Source organism: Lepisma saccharinum, chromosome 14 (genome assembly GCF_977018435.1).
Source record: "Lepisma saccharinum chromosome 14, izLepSacc3.1, whole genome shotgun sequence".
In the NCBI taxonomy this organism is placed as follows: Eukaryota; Metazoa; Arthropoda; class Insecta; order Zygentoma; family Lepismatidae; genus Lepisma; species Lepisma saccharinum.
In genome coordinates, this window is record NC_139242.1 from 28479331 (window position 1) to 28496760 (window position 17430).

The 17430-nt window shown below is 38.8% G+C and overlaps 1 protein-coding gene across 3 annotated transcripts in view; it reads left to right on the forward strand.

The window, feature by feature from the left end:
* LOC145998765 (zinc finger matrin-type protein 3-like) overlaps nt 1-17430 on the forward strand; it is a 374145-nt gene that overhangs the window by 18241 nt on the left and 338474 nt on the right. For all 3 annotated transcript variants that reach the window (XM_083135332.1, XM_083135330.1, XM_083135331.1), the window contains exons 3-6: nt 4182-4273; nt 6451-6597; nt 8563-8732; nt 17172-17297. In XM_083135332.1, the coding sequence (XP_082991458.1) occupies nt 4182-4273; nt 6451-6597; nt 8563-8732; nt 17172-17297 (535 nt within the window). The remainder of the gene's footprint in view (nt 1-4181; nt 4274-6450; nt 6598-8562; nt 8733-17171; nt 17298-17430) is intronic.

Consider the following 17430-nt stretch of genomic DNA (forward strand, 5'->3'; position numbering starts at 1 on the left):
CTATTGAGCAGTTGGGCAGAAAGCCATGCTGGTATTCAGAAAAAGTTTCTTTGACATAGTTATATATGTGGCAATATATGATTTGCTCAAATATTTTAGCAGGGGCAGATAAAAGAGCTATAGGACGATGGTTTTGTATGTTTCTGTTCTCCCAAGGATTTCGGTACTGGACATACAGCAGTAACTTTCCACCGTTCGGGAAACTGCATAGAAGAATATATCGCATTGTAGATAATAGAGAGTGGATTTTTAATCATGTCTACACATCCTTTGAAGATGTAGGGTGGGATTTTGTCTGGCCCCGCCGACTTCTTTGGCTTTAATTTTTTTACAGCTGCTTCAATTTCAGACACACTGATCATCTGAATGTTGAGTGAATCTAACGTTTTGAACTCTGTGTGCCCCACCATGATTTCGAGGTTGTACTTTGCCATATTGTTTGCGTACACAGATTGAAAGTATTTCACAAATTTATCAACGACGGTATTCAGGTTTAGTATGGGTTCATTGTTTGAAGATACTGGAAACTGTTTATTTTGCCTGTTGGGATTTATGTACGACTAGAAAAGTGATGGGTCACTTTGAATATTGCTTTCGATGTCAAACAAGTAATTATTATGGGCAGCTGATATTTCTTTTTTTGATTGCTTTTCTGAGTTCTTTAAATTTGTTGGCATGGTGAACTGGGTTACCTACGTTTTGTTTCAATTTTTGGTGGTGGTGAGCCTTTGCTTTTGTTTTTTTATTATATTGGCGGTAAACCAGCATGGATATTTAGGAGGGGTTAGGCATCTTAAGGGGATGCACACGTCAAAAGCTTCGTGTATTTTATTGTAAAACATATCTGTTATTTCGTTTATGTTATTACAGCTTTTAGTGTATCCCAGTTAATGACCGATAGTTTGTTAAAGTCAGCTTTTTTGAAATTGTACGAGAGGTTGTTCGGTGGATGGTTACTCTGTGTCCTTTTTGTGTGCTTTATTTCAATTACGAGACAAGGATGATGCTTATCCTCGGGGACGAGTGGCTGAGTTTTTCGTGTCAACGGCATGCCAAAAACGTTTGTTAGCACAAGATCGAGAGTTTTACTGTTACTATTTTGAATGTTATTTAAGCTGCGTAATTGAAAAAATCACATATGATGCTTATCCTCGGGCACGAGTGGCTGAGTTTTTCGTGTCAATGGCATGCCAAAAACGTTCGTTAGCACAAGATCGAGAGTTTTACTGTTACTATTTTGAATGTTATTTAAGCTGCGTAATTGAAAAAAAGCACATATGATTGTATAAGTTGCGACATACAGGAGTGGCGGTAACGAGGTTGTATTCGTTGCTTGTTATGCAAGGGATATTGAAATCCCCTGTGAGGAGAATGTTATGTGTGGGTCTAAAATGCCTTTCAAGAAAATTATAAAATAAGTTGTAAGACTTGTCATTACTGCATGGAGTAAAGTAAACAATACAGATGTAAAAGGTAGGCAGTCCATGAATGACAATTTTCACAAGCAATGAGTCAACGTTAGGGTCGTCGTTAAATTTGCCTATGAGCATCGCTGCGTATTTGTTATGAATTGCCAGAAAAGTACCCCCGCCCAGATTTTTCCCAGAGTCAGTTGCTTTCCTGTCAGATCGGAACACGTTATAGCTATCATCAAAAAGTTCTGTGCTTAGATGATTTTTTAAAAAAAATTGCCTGTAAACTGGAAAAAGCTAGGGAATTTGTTTTGCCAAAATGAATGTACAGTATTACCATACCTGCTCTGCAGATTGGTACATAGTATGAGTTTTCAAAGGTTAAATTATTTCAGGCTGTAAAATGATAGTTTGAAATTGTCTGCAAATGAGTGTCTGTTTCTTCTTTGCTTTCAGAAATGATTTATAGACCTGATAAGTAAAGTAGTTCATGGACAAAATAAGAAGGAACTTGTACAACTTACAGGCAATAAGAAAACCTGTATATTAGTTGTGAATAACAAGCAAGCCTATTGCAATGCTTAGCAAAGTCAGTGGGATGTATGAACTTACTTCGCATCACACTGTTTATCGAAACTGGGTATATATTTAGAAATGGCAACGTGCATCTCATTCTGGTCTTGATCTGTATTTGGACTAGATCACTTCCATGGCTGAAAATTACATTTCACACGGATAAGATATCACAAAAGAAAGCAGTCTTACTTAATTACACTGGTGATCCGCACAGTCACCAAAGTAGTAGTCAGGTTATCTGTAACACACAAAGGTAAAAAAAAAGGTAAAGTACTCCCCTGTGCTTAGCACCATGCCATGAAGGCGTTTAGAGGGTGTGGGGGTAACACCCCAAACTTTCTTGATCGGGTCATAAGTGGGGGTGATGTGATCAGCATCATGCCCCTGACCACCTTTACCCCCCAGGGTTTTCCCCAGGTACTCATGTCATTCGATGCTGGGTGGGTACCGTGGCTGCTTTCAACATTAGAAAAGTTCCCGGATTTGAACCGGCCGGGGATCGAACCTGGGACCTTTAGCATGGTACTCAGATGCATTACCGACTGAGCTACTGCGGCCACTATTATCTGTAACACACATAATAATAAATAACCCGTAGTGCAAGAGCCTGTGAGGGCCAGTGCCTATCGACCAACTGACGGCCTCACTTCATCCCTCCAAGGTGGGACATCATTCAAAAAGTTACAGGGTGACGTGTATTCAGCACAACGAACCCCCAGTCGTAGGTTTCCATGACAGAGTTAAGTTACTCATTCATAGCTCCCTAATTTCCTCATGATGGTGGGTGATTACCGATCCCATACTAAATAAACTAAATTCCATGGCGCAACAGCCCTTGAAGGGCCATGCGTGATGCGTTGGTAGTGCATCGGATCTCATTGCAACTGTTTTCTGGCTTTCGTGATGAGAGCCCACCACTTCTTGAAGTAGCTTCCCAATTGTCCTCGCGACGCTAGGTCAATGCTGAAATTTTGGGGACACCCACCAGGAATCAAACTCGGGACTGCTCGTACCAAAGCACTAACCACTTGGCTACGCGGGAGCCCACTGGTCCCATACACTGGCCGAAATCTGAAGAAAAGTTGTTAACGCTTCCTCCAGGAGACTCGAACCTTCACATACCTCTTAACCGGAGTCCAAAGCCTGATGCCGTAGACTGCACAGCCATGGTGCGGGACAAACAATCAAACATTAAACTGTTTTTTCTTGAATAGCAAGAGATAATTAACTTTTAAAACTTTAGTTACACACATATACACATGCAAATCATTGATATTGTTATTGCAAATAACAAAAAAAAAAATATTTGCTAGCATATTTAAGTATGTGCAGCAAATCAAGATTTAAATACATAATTTATTGTACATAAGAATTTTGTAGATATCTAATAAAGAAAAAGAAAGGACACAAAATATATGAAATAATGGTGTTAAACTCATACGAAAGGAAATGTAATATGCAAACTGTAAACACAGTTAAATTTCTCTTGATTTAAAATTCAAAAATTTTTAAAGGCAAAAGTAGCAAACATTTTGTGTAGAAAATTACACCAAATACAAGTCATGTTAAACCATAAATAGTGTTATTATCATTAAACTGTAAATAAACATGGCAGCTGATATTTCGCAAACTATCATTAAAAAATTGCCAAAATTCAGCTACAAGGACTGTAAAAATATTTTTTAAGTTACCATTTTATAATACATCCAGAATGAAATATTTTCATAGTAGGTTGTTAATATATACAGTATCAGAAAGGGAAAAATGTATAATTACATATAATTTTTATTTGCTTTAATCAAACTGTTCAAATATTTTAGAGGGCCGTTTACTAGAAAAAGCCTTTCTATAAAAACATATATCTATATGTATGGTGCCAAAAACCATACAAGCAAATTTAAGCGTGGTTTTAAAAATAAATAAAAAAATTGATTTAAATATGAAATTAATTTTCTTAATAAAAAACATGATTTGTATCCACCATTATGCGCAGTGAGTATGTTTTTTTTATTGTTCTGTGTACTAGAAAAAATCTTTACAGTGCTTAGTGAAAAATTTGGTTCTACTCTTAATGAAAGCAATTCTCTTTTTTTAATTTTTTTCTTTTTAATAACATTTGTTTACATTTTAGTAAATAAAGAAACATCAGGATATTTTTTGCATGTGATCAAAAAAACAATTTTTTCCTTACAGATGGAGATGCATTAAATCTAAAAGATAAGCAGCTACCACGGGAACTGACAGAAAAATTTAGTCCTCTACACTGTGATTTGTGTGTTGTAAAAGTAAGTTTTTTTATCACTTGTTTTGGCTTAAATTATTTCACAAATACCATTATTATTCTTTATATTTTATTTTATTAATATGTAGTGGATGAAAGAAATGACACTTCCACATAGTACATCCAAATGCCAACCTCACTTCCACCACATAGTACACCCTGAACTGCATTTTGCAGACTAATGAGGCTCTGGTGTCTGGACTTACGGGACACTTCCACATAGTACATCCAAATGCCAACCTCACTTCCACCACATAGTACACCCTGAACTGCATTTTGCAGACTAATGAGGCTCTGGTGTCTGGACTTACGGCCAGTATAATCCTCTGTAGGGTTCTGTGTTTGTTGTCCTGTGTTTTGTTCTTGTGTGTGCTGACCTGTGCTGCCCGTCATGCCTTTACAATGTGAAATATTGCTTTTGATTGGCTCCTTTCCAAGCAACATGTGTCGCTTCGGTATGAAAGTTGCCTTGGACCGAATGACCAGTGTCTTCGATCAACTTGTCTCTACTGTCCTCCCAAAGACAAACACGAATGGTCGAATACCTGCAGTTTTTTTTAGAGCTTCGATCTCAGTACCCCAATTTCAATGTGTTTTACATGATGGGTCCAAATTAGTGGAATCAGTGGGATGCACCTTTGTTGTGGACTCCCTAAGTTAGAGTTTCTCTCTACACCCTGCCTGTTCCATCTACAAGGCAGAACTGTATGCAGCCCTCATGGCATTCGATTTTGCTGATGTTCAAGCCCTGAATAAAGTCTTTTATGTACAGATTCCACCAGAGTCTGGAATCGCCGAATTCCAGGCATCCTGAAATGCAGCGTATCTTTCGACGGCTAGTGTCCTTGTGTGCCAGAGCTGAAGTTTCCTAGTCACGTGGGCATCAAGGGAAACAAAGCAGCCGATGCTGCTGCCAAGTTTGCCAATGCAGACGGCGGCATTCTCGTCAACCTTCCACCAGCTAGGGACCTGCAGAATATGTTTCGTTGTTCCGTACTTGAAACGTGGTAGGCAAAGTGGAATGAGATAAGGGGTAACACACTTCAACCTATGAAGCCCAACTCTGTTCTTGGCGTTCCTCGTTCCGTCCTTCCCCCTTCTTCTTAACGTGACTCCGCATCGGGCACAGTCATCTTACATATCGCCATTTGCTGCAAGGACTGACCCTCCATTGTGCTGTACTTGCGATGTTTTAAGTGTTTGCACATTCTTCTCGAATGAACAGATTTTTATTACCTCAGACAGAGTTTTAACTTTTCCAATGATTTGTCATCTGTGTTGGGAGACGATGATAGTGTTTTATTCAATATTTTTAGCTTTTTGGAAAGAGCAGGCCTCTTCCATAGTTTCTGAGCTAGTTTGTAAACTATCCTTGCCTTTTTGTATGTGTTGTGTATGTCCTATTCAGATCCATTTACAACCATTTTTAACCTATCCCAAGGAGCTTTTTACACCCTGTTTTAATTTTGAGGTAAAGGTGTTAGCTAAGGGGATCTTCCTCGCACACACTGAAGGATGCAAAATGGCGATTCATGCCGATCCACCCAAAAATTTTAAATCAATCAATCATACAAATATAAAATAATAATGTAAAAATATAAACTATTGTATTACAAGGGAGAGATCGTTAACTCAACATGACAACAGCACCCTGGCTACATGTGGCCTTGAGGCTTGCAATTTTGTGTCCCTTAGTATATTACTTCCATTTACTATTGCATCATACTATAGATACCATACGTCTTCCTCGTTATCTTGACTTAACTGTTATAATGTCATGTGTTCAATGGTATTGTCCAGTTGCATACAATTGGCTTCCCCGATGGCATAGTGGTAACACCGTTGCCTTGTAATCAAGGGTTCCAGGTTTCATACATGGTGGAGGCACATAGTGGTTCGAATCCCACTTTACATCGAATGTCCAGTCCTGGTTAGCCTTACTGTGCATAAAGTGGACTGTAAAACTAACTCTAAAGTTATGTACACGGGTGGTGCGCATGCACATAGAGAAGGTTCGGTTTTTAGCATCCACTCATGGATCCAGTATTTTTTAAGAAGGAAATGAAGCCAAAGAAGATATATTTGACCTCCCATGACATACCCCACTATCAGATTAAGAATCTTTCTCAATGCTAAGACAAGAATAGAAAATTTATTAATTAGCATTTCTGCTTCTTTCAGATGAATTCTACAGTGCAAGCAAAAATGCATTATAATGGGAAACAGCATCAGAAGAAAGTACGAATGTTCCTGGTAACATGGTCCCAAGAACATGGAGAACCAGTGCCTAAGAAACTGCATACAGAAACAAGTAGCAAGCCAGCTAAGGTATGTTTATTACTAGTGCACCATACACTTGGCCAGATTTTGTTTATGATGTAAAAATTAGGGATGTACTGATATGAAATTTTTGCAAATGCAAATGTCCCTTGAAGTACGTGAATGGCTCATTAACTTCCTCAGTTAATATTTGTAATTATCGTTTTATCTTCAATGAAACTATGTACGGTAAAACCTTGATTTAGTTTTTTAGGGTAACAAGGTGATAAAACTTAAAATCTGGAAAAAATTTATAACATTTTGTTCTATTGGAATGATGGAGATTGAATGTAAAATGCAGGAAAATTTAAAATCCAAGATCATAAAATTAGGCTTCCACTGTATTTACACTATTCCTGTATAAAACGAGGGCATATGAATTATGTATTTTTACTCATAAAATGGTTCAAAGTGGCAGAATTTTGCTCTAAATCAGGCTATTTAGAGATATACTAGATTGATAAAATTATCAGTATTTTTACTGGTGCGCCGATATGCCTGTATTGGTTGATATTGGTAGGCTAGTCATTCCTGGTACCATCGCCTAAAGTTATAAAATGAACAAATCTGTTTAATATGTGTTCGATATGTTGTAGTGAATCAGGTTTCATATATTACACAAAGAAATGTTAGTTTTAAGAATGAATTGTAAATAAATGTTTGATACTCTAGTTATTAAGAAAGTTACTTGAATATGGTGCATGCTTTATTATTTGTGATAAAAGCAGGCTTGTACAAGTTAGATGATGTATAAACCAGAAAGTACAAATTTACCAGTGTACTGTTCTGAAAGAATGTGATATTTTATTATGAATCACTTAAACAAACTATTGTGTTGCATTTTGACTACTTTTTCATGTTTTCAGATGTTATAAATAAACATAGCTTAAATTGTATTAGGTAATTTACTAATATTGATGCTGCTGTTACAAAGTTTTGTACAGTTTAACCACAATCTCAACTGTTTTCTTGTAGTGGAGTAGTTTTTCACCATTTAAAAATTCATATGCATCTTGTATTTCGTAGTTTTATATCACTTTTCTTGTACTTTGGCTAAATCCAACAGTGAGGATAAATGATGATTAAATGATATCGATGAAGGGACACTCAGAACTAAACTTCTATGTTGAAGTCAGGACTCAAACTTGGAACCTCTTCCAGTGAGATTATAATACAATCACTGAACACAAGACCAGCTAAAATCAGAATATATTAGAGCACGGATTATGGCCAGTTGCAAGTTAACAGCATAGCAGACTTGATTGTTGCATTTGCATAATGTATTAGTACCATTGATGTCTACTGATGCTTTGATGTGTTGAAAGATAATGTTTCTTTTCTAGCTACCTTCCAATATTCATGAATTCTTTCTTAATTTTACCGCAACTTTGGAAATTTTTAAGTTATCTGAGGCTTCTTTTTAAGTAAGTTTATTTCTTTAAAGAGATACGACTCAATAGTAGGAATTGTAGCTTTCCTGGCGATGTGATTGCAATAAATGTACTCAGAAATAAGTGTTCTCAGGTTCCCAGCTGGATTAAATTGGTGTTAGTGTCCAACTTTGTTAGACTGTGTTATAATTGGTTCGCTCTGGATCCTGGTGTTCTATTTGCAGATGTTGTTCTTTTATGGAGAAGAACTCCAATACAACAACAGGATCCAGAGCGAACCAATCACAAAACTGTCTAAGCTCTTTCTTTTAATACACACACACACACACACATATTTTATCTCAACCTTGATCTCTAATCAGCATTTCCTGAAAATGAGAGCAATGTATTCACTTGAAACTTTGGATGCTAATGCCAACTTAACGTGGCTGGTAACACGAGAACACTTGTTTGATGATGAAACTCCATTTTGTGCATTCTGAATAGGAAATTGTGTTAATTGGATAACTTTGAATTGAATTCTTTTGTTGGATGGAATAAGAAAGATGTGATGCTTACTTGTTTCGTTTCTCTCTCTCAAAAGCAAGCAAGTGATCCTGAGGATCTGTACTGCAAGTGCTGTGATCTGTCATTTACTTCCGCTCTCCATGCTCAGCAACATTACATGGGAAGAAATCATCAAAGGGTGATGAAGGGTCTATCACCGCTAAGAACGGGCTATTATAATAGGTTTACAGGAAAGTGGCAAAGATTGTAAGTAGCTCGAAATTCTGTTTTATATGTAAGGAGAAGTGAAAATGAGTGAGATTCCTTTTTTTTTTAAATTTATTTATTATTATTCAACTGCTGGAAATGCAGAATGGTATATTTAGGTACTTTGGCTGATTTTGGAACAGTAATAACATGAGGCATAACAACCCGTGAGGGCTAGTGCCTACGTACCAACTGCTGGCCTCACTCCCACCAGAAATGGCAAGTCATCCAACCAGTTACAGGGTGTCATGTGGTCAGCACAACGGACCCCCAGTCATTGTAGGTTTTTTTCTGTCTGGGTTATGATATTCATAGTTCCCCAATTTCCTCACAATGGTGGGTGGACACTGGTTCCATACACAGACCAAAATCTGAGGAAAGTTGTTTTGCTTCCCCCAGGGGACTCGAACCTGCATTCTTCCTGTAGCTGGAGCCCAATCCTTGCACCTTAGACTGCATGGCCATGGTGCAGGACATTTTGGAATAGTATCTTTCATGAAAGCATCCTTCCATTGTCCTTCTCATTATCATAATTAACCTAGTGGTACTGTTAAAACAATTACTGCTGAAGATTACATCCTCAGAGTCACAGTATTGGATTGATGTTGCACACACACTCCAGTACAACATGGCCAGTGTTTCAGCCACTACTCTTGTGGACTTTGTCAGTCTAGAAATATAAAGAAGGACCCATTTGTGTGACTTGATATTACACAGTAAATTAATAGAATCTCATCTCTGTTCTCTCACAGACTTTTTCACATAGATATCTTAGTTTCAAAGTATAGTTAAAATCAGCCTCTCCCTTTGTTGCAACTAGTGGAGAATTGTATATTAGAATAAGGTTTCCACTTACATGGAAATCAGGGAAATGAACCTATGGCTAAAAAGTAGGGCTGTGTGGATACCGATGCCAATGTATCACTATTGGCAGATAGCAGTAGTATTGGTATCAGAAATTACCAGTTTTTATTTACTGACACTATCCGATATTTTTCTAACTTTTGTCTTTCACAGGCTTTACAAAATTGACACAGGATACTTTCATGAAGTCTAATTATCCTGAAGGTTATACAGAATTCAAAATTTCCATTTATTTTGCACCAAGAGAGTGTGAAAAACTGTATTTTAGATTACACTTAATATTCAGATGTACTTTTTGAAGCAAACTGGAAAAGTCAGGAAGAGAGAGAGCTGAAAATGCATTTTATTTTTGCTCATTTAATTTCAGCATTAACAAATACACTTGTTTCATATGAATAGCATACAATGTGAAAATTTAACTCTTATGTGTTAAAGCATTACAGAGAAATCTGGAAGTTATATTAAAGGCCTGGAAAACCTGGAAAAGTTAAATGAGCTAAGTTAGAACATGGCTATTTATGATTGTCACTTCAGTACTATCATTGAACTTGTACCTGTGACAGTGCATCATATATTGATGGCAGCTGAAATATTGTGGGGAAAAAATGTGCCAGAAGTATGAACAAACTAATTTTAAATTTATGGAATGTATAAGTTGTGACAATTCTATCAGTAGGTATCAAAATTTTGTTTGGTATTATTGAAAAATCATGGCTCAAGGTTTGCTTAATTAGTAAACTCCTCGCAAAAAGTCTGGAATATTCCATTTGTCGGGGAGAGAGGACATGGGCAGGGTGCAGTGCGGGTGGAATGTAGTTGGAAACATGAGAAAAGAATGCAGGCAGAACACCATGTGATGTACCTGCATATCCGGGCAACAGCTAGCGCCATCTACAATGTGGTACAATCTATCAGTACCGGCCGAGTTTACCTGGCCGCCACGCAGCATGTCAAATCCAGTGTCTTCGAAGCAGTGCAAGCGTTAAATGGATATCTGGCGTTAACGATGGTGATAACGCAGTTTGATCGCACCAGGATTGTGACATTGTTGCAACAAGGGCGTACACAGGCGGAGGTTGCACGTGTGGTCGGGGTCACCCAAGGAGCGGTATCCAAAACATGGAAACGATTCAGGAACACGAACAGTGTATCAGACACGCCGAGAAGTGGTCGTCCAAGAGTGACAACACGCCGTCAGGATGCATACATTACTGTGACTGCACGCCGAAGGCCAACAGCAATTGCCCGGGAGTTGCAAAAGGACTTGTTGCAAGCATCCGGCGTTCGTATCGCGACCCAGACTGTGCGTAATTGTTTGCATAGTTTCGAAGTAAGGTCATATAGGCCGCTGAGACGTGTGCCACTGCGACCTCACCATCAGCGGAACAGACGAATATGGGCTGATGAACATCGTAGGTGGGATGTGCAACAATGGCGGAATGTGATGTTTTCCGATGAACCAAGGATCTGTTTGCGGCCTGATACGCGACAACAACGTGTTTGGCGACGTCGCCAATGCCACGGGAGGCAGCAGCATGTGCAAGAAGTCCATCCCTTTGGTGGTGGTGGAATCTTGTTTTGGGCAGGTATCTTGTACGGGCGACGGACACCTCTCATTCCACTGCAAGGGCGGTTGACGTCTCGACGCTATGTGGATGAAGTGCTACGGCTTTTCGTGCTTCCATTTCGCTACCAGTATGGTGCCGACTTTGTCTTTGTAGACGATAACGCACGTCCACATCGTGGAGCACCAGTGACCAATTTCCTGCAGGATGCTGACGTTCGTCGTATGACATGTGCCCGGACATGAATTGCATTGAGCATGTGTGGGCGATGTTGAAGCAAGCCATTTCACGTCGTCCACAGCCTCCGCAATCACTGCCAGACCTCATCCAGGCTGCCCAGGTTGAATGGGACTGTCTCCCACAGGATGCCATCATCTCTGGGATGCCACAACGTGTGCGGAAACTGCACAGTGCAAGAGGAGGCCATACACATTATTGAGGGACTCACTTTATGTGTGTCACACACTGTGGCCGTTTTGCACAGTTCATAGGGAAGACGTTTTTTCCTTCCCTTGATTTTGGTTGTTTTTCGTTCACTATATTTGGTTGCTTTGGTGAACTTGGCAAGCTGACATCGTCACTTGTCCTCTATTTTTGCACTTGTACTATCACAGGGTGTATCATTTTTGCTACAATAAATGTCTCTGTTCCCATTTCTTCACTTTCTTCTTATATTCCAAACTTTTTGTGAGGAGTTTATTAATATTCTTGCAATGTATTACTCAGAGGCATTATTCTTGTTTTGCTTGTTATCTTCATAATAAAACCAATACTTATCTGAATATTAATGAGAATGATTCCATATTTGCATGTTCTCATAAATCAAACTTATGATATAATTTTACAAAGATGAGACATAACTTATTCCACATGCCATCATTTCACTAAGTAATAAAGTCCAGTTTTTAGCAGGTACTTACTTTGCTGTCTAGCTTTCACCACATCATGTGGCTTCCTCCGGAGATGGACAAGACTAGTCAAGGGTGAAAACATGGGGAAGGTAGTTAAAAAAGGTTAAAATGATAAAAATGGGATAAAAAGATAAAGACAATGCAGTGCCCTGCCACTCCTTCCTACTGGCCATCAATCTTATGCTCATCTGTGTGGTGCCTGTGATGTGAGGCCATTTACATACTGGGCACAAAATATTTCCCGTAAGTCCACATATTTGTACTTGGTCCACAGTAAGAATCGTCACAATTTCTCTCTATCTCTCTCTATAATAGTGGCGGCACCAGAATTAATCATCTAGGGGTGATGAGACGAATGAGGAATCAAGGGGAATAAAGAAAACATGAAACAAACATGTATGTATGTTAATACCAATCAACTTTTACTAGGTTTCCATAAAAATATGCCATTGAAAGTGAATTCTACTACAGCAAATGGCTTATTTTTTGTGTATTTGTGTTATTTAGCACCAATTTTATGCTACCTTTGACCAATCGTGACGATGAGGATGCATGTTTGGATGACACTGATGAATGGATACTTACAAAGAACACACGGCTGGGACTCTTAACCAGTGAATTTCAGTGGCGAGAGCAAAATTCGACCACTTATTGAACTGTGCCACTGAGGCAGTGTTTCATTTTTGCAAGATTTTACCACAGCCAACAAACGCATGTTTTGTACTTTGAAACGAACAAGGCTTGTTCAAGGAATGCCAATGGCATACTATATTATGTTTACACTTCAAGAAAGTGGTTATAAAATGTAAACCGAAAACAACAAATGAGCTGGCTGAATAAACAAAAGGGGAAACAATTCTTAACAACAATGCTGGAGAAGCTGATAAAAAGAAACTTGTAGAAGAATGTAAAAACGGTGAAACGCTTTTGGCATTCCGAAAAGTCATAAGGAAGGGATCCCAATGAGACCCATAATACCCATGTATACTCACTCACCTGGGATGCAAACTGGCAAAACTTTAGTAATGAGATTAAGAGAGATGGGGGGGACTGAATATAGTGTAGAGAACTCCTGGGAAGTGAAGAAAGGATTAGAAGAAATAAATATAAACGAGGAGGACAAAATTCGTAGCTTTGATGTCATTAATTTATACCCTAGTGCCCCCAGAGATAAAGCCGCGGACTGTCTTCAACGCTGGGTCAAGGGTAAGGGGATCGATGTTGTTACGGCCTGGGAGTATGTAAGATGGTTCGAACTAGTATCGGAGTATAACTATTTCTGTTTTAATGGGACGATATATAGACAGATGGCAATTTGGATGACACATGGATCAAAATGTTCAAAAGATGGGGAAAAAACAAGGACGAGTCTGTGAAATTCCTCGTTGCACTGGAAGTGGCTCATGCTGCCCAAAAGGTGGAAGAGTTTGCATTGGAAGGAACGTGATACACGTCTGCATTTGCGGTCATTCAGCCATTTGAGTGGTATGGGAATTCAGCTCCACTTTTGACATTACCAAGTCATCTATAGTTTTTAACAGTCATGTAATTTTACACTTTTAATCAATCCTTTTTATCCAATCCTAGATTGCATTTTAACATGACGAAGTATTTTATGTGCTGATAACAGTTACCTGAAGAAGCAGAGCATAGCTCCACGAAACGTCGTATATAGGACTTTTTAACGATACTCACTCACGTAGGAGAAGAGAGACAGCAGCCACTGATACACCAAAGCAAATGCTAAAATCGTCCAGTTCAGTGTTTTTGCGTTCCCGTTTGTAACTCTTTCTTGGTGACTTGAAGACAACGTTCACACCTCGAGCCTCTGCCGAAGTTAAAGTGCTACTGATACGTTGTACAGGCTTTTCAGAAATCCCACAAGCTTCCGCGCTCAGTTTTTGTACTTGTGCAAAGTTGATGTTCTTCCTTGCTTCTTAATGTCCGTTCGCTAGGCACGTACACCACCATCACTTCCACCTGCTATTGTACACTTCTGTTCACAGAAAGTGGCACACAACTTTGATTTGAAGTCCAGCTTCGGGTGTGGCAGTATAGCCGAAGTAAGTGTTCGGAAACCAGCGGTGTTGCTTACTATCAAAAATTTTAACCACATGCAGGAAATTTTGTCTCTCTCAGACTCAAAGAAAGTGCTAACGGAAAGATTGCAGTGTAAATATTAATTAATTGAACTGTCCACGTCTACATTGAAAGTAACGTAAATGCGAAAAATTTGTGAAAAATATATTTAAAAAAACAACTCATTTTTGACGTTCGTGAAGAAGTGGTTATCACAATGCGTTAGAATGCAAGGGCCCCGGGTTCGAATTTGGCCTGAGCATGGGTGTTCTTTTTGAGTGTCTCTTCATCGTTGCGAGTAGCCAAAAATGGAAGGAAAAAAAATATGCAATTTGAATAAGCGAGGTGGAAATAGTGCTGTTGTAATTCCTGGAAATGATGCCTCTTTCAGAAAAAGTGTTATCCTAGCCCGGGAGAAGGCTTGAAGAATATATAAACTCCTTCCCCATCCACTTTGGCAAACATAATCACAATGTCGGCACTGAATATGCGATGGGAAAAATAATAGAAATCTGAAGCAAGAAGAGTTTATGTCACAACCAGGGAGGCACATGAAAGGAGGTACCCCTCCCCCACAATCCCACACACATCAGTCATCCGGGCTATTAATAATAAGTCAATGGTTGTCCTCTCATTTAACTTTAACAGTAAATGGAATTTATGTAAAATGAAAATTGTCGGCCTTTCCTTTTTTACACGTGCACGTTGGTTTCGTAATGGAGGAAAAGAAATAGAATTGTGACAATTAAAATCACTACCGGCTGAATGAATTTCTCCGTAGATTCCAGAATAATGACTCTTCTTTTTTAAATAAATAGTTTAAAAATAATATATGTGCCGTTGGTTAATAAGATTCCTCGTCACATAACAGAATCCGCTACGTTGATGGAAGCTAAAACACGATCAATTAGGGTTGGAAACAGTCACCTTCCAAAAAAGCATGACTTCGCAACGTTTTCTTTCATTTTCATGCACAAGCTTGACTTGTATTCTGTCAGCAATGTGCACAGCACACAAACACTATCTGATGAAGCGTATTGCTTTCAAATGAATGTAATTATCGAAAAGCGACATCAAAAGTTTCGAGCTGGACAGGAAAAGATGTAATCTTACGGAGAAATTACCTGAATAGCTTGGTTTCTTCACCGTGATTTGTGGCCATGTCGGTTGAAGGTCAGCTTTGTAAGCTGAAATCCTAGGTCCGATTCCCCTCATGGTCACTTTTTTTACCAACTTGTAACATATTAATTATTTCATTGTCTATGTATTTCAGTGTTTTAAAGTGAGATGCGAACCACTATGTGCCTTGACCAAGTATCGAACAAGGAACCTCCTGATTACAAGTCGTCACACCGATTGTAGCGTTATATTTTGTTATTGTTCGTGTGGCAAGATGAAAATAAAAATATTACACCCACAGATCTTCTGACAGTCGAGATCATTTTGAGTGTAAAGCATGTTTTATTTTCTTCATCGTGTTGCGGGTAAACCCCGCTGCTTACAATAATCTATAATAAAAACACGTGAAATACAACTGAAGATGAAACGTTCAATATTCTTTGGAAGAAGAGTCACTGGAATTAACTGCAAAAATTGTGAATTACATAGAAATATTGTTTCGTCTTACATATGCTTGTTCGTTTGAGTTTGACGTTGAAGTCCACTCTATGCACAGCAAGGATAATTGAAACTGGACCTACAGTTTAAAATGGGATTCGAACCACATTTTTCTCTATCAGCAATAGAACTTGGGACATTATCTATGTTCCCTTCTCCTCGTGTAAACGTACACACAAACATAATAAATAATATTCCTTGGCGCGACAGCCCTGTAAAGGCCTTGGCCTATCTCCCGACTGCCAGTCTCCCTCCCACAATTCTACTTAGAGGTGTGGAGTTCTTCAACTGATAATGGGGTGATGTGGGGTCAGCATGTCGAACCCCCAGACACAGCTACTATATGTAGGTAGATATATAGAGACAAGTGGGTGTCAGGGGGCACATTCGCTTCTATATCACAATTTTTTGTATGGAAGTTGTCACATCAAGATATGCTTTCCCCTCTGGTTGCAGGGGTTTTTGTTACATGCATACATTATAACTAAGGTACAGGGGATGGACAAAAATATGGAAACACCACGACATCGGAACAGGTGATATCGACGCAATTTTTCCACTTGAAATCGGACGTGGTGCGACATTCTTTTGTTTTTCGCCGTGAGATAGGACCCTGTTGGACAGGTAGGAGTCGACAGTTGCACTGTAGATAGCATACAGTGCAGTTGCTACTGAATCATGTTGGAGCAGACAATGTTTCAAAGAGGGCAAATTGTTGGTGCCCGCCTTGCAGGCGCCTCCATTACCAAAGTAGCCATGTTATTTCGTTTATCGAGATAGACTCTATCCAAGATCATGATGACATAATAGTGTGTCCGAAAAGACATCATCAGATAATCACCTGTGTGGACGAAAATGTACACCGAGTGACAGAGACAGAAGGTCACTAAGGAGGATTGTGACCATGTTTTGCATGAACAATGGTGCAAGATCCCATTATCCATCATCCAGGAATTGTATTTGTCCATTCCTCGGAGACTGCAGCCATTTTGGAAGCTAAAGGCAGTCCTGCACTTTATTAGCTACAGCATTCTGGCTTTTCTTCGCACGTGTTTCCATATTTTTGTCCGTCCCCTGTATTTCAACTCAAACGGGATTTTCGTTTATTACTGTCAAAAAAGAAGGTGAAAGAATAAAATATGTTAATTTCATGAGCTAAGATTTTAAATGGAAACTTCCTATATAATGACTTCAGTATCCGAAATTTAACCTGTGTTTAAAACTATTCATGTAATGTGACACCGTGGGATCCCATTTCGAATTAGCACATTTTTGGTTACTAAAACAACAGTAGTCCATTCAGCAATTTTTTTTTAATGAACTTAACTAATTTAACGTTAATGTAACATTTAACTTGCGAAAACATTTACTCAAAAATGAGTTTTAACTTTTATTTGTTTCAGCCCTCCAAATGAACAGCAGCCAGGAAAATTCGACCCTTCAGGGAGGTTTGGAATAGGCAAAGCATTCATGAAGGACCAACCAGCAGAGGAGGAGGCAGAAGAAGTGATAGTGCCACTTAAAGGAAGGTGAGGACCTGTTTTGTAGCTTGTTTTACTTTCCAGGTGATTAATGTGCAATTCTCCAGTGTTTTTACAGCAAACGGCAAAGTACGACAAGTACGATTTCAAAATTTTTATCTTTCCCCTTTTCTTCAGGATG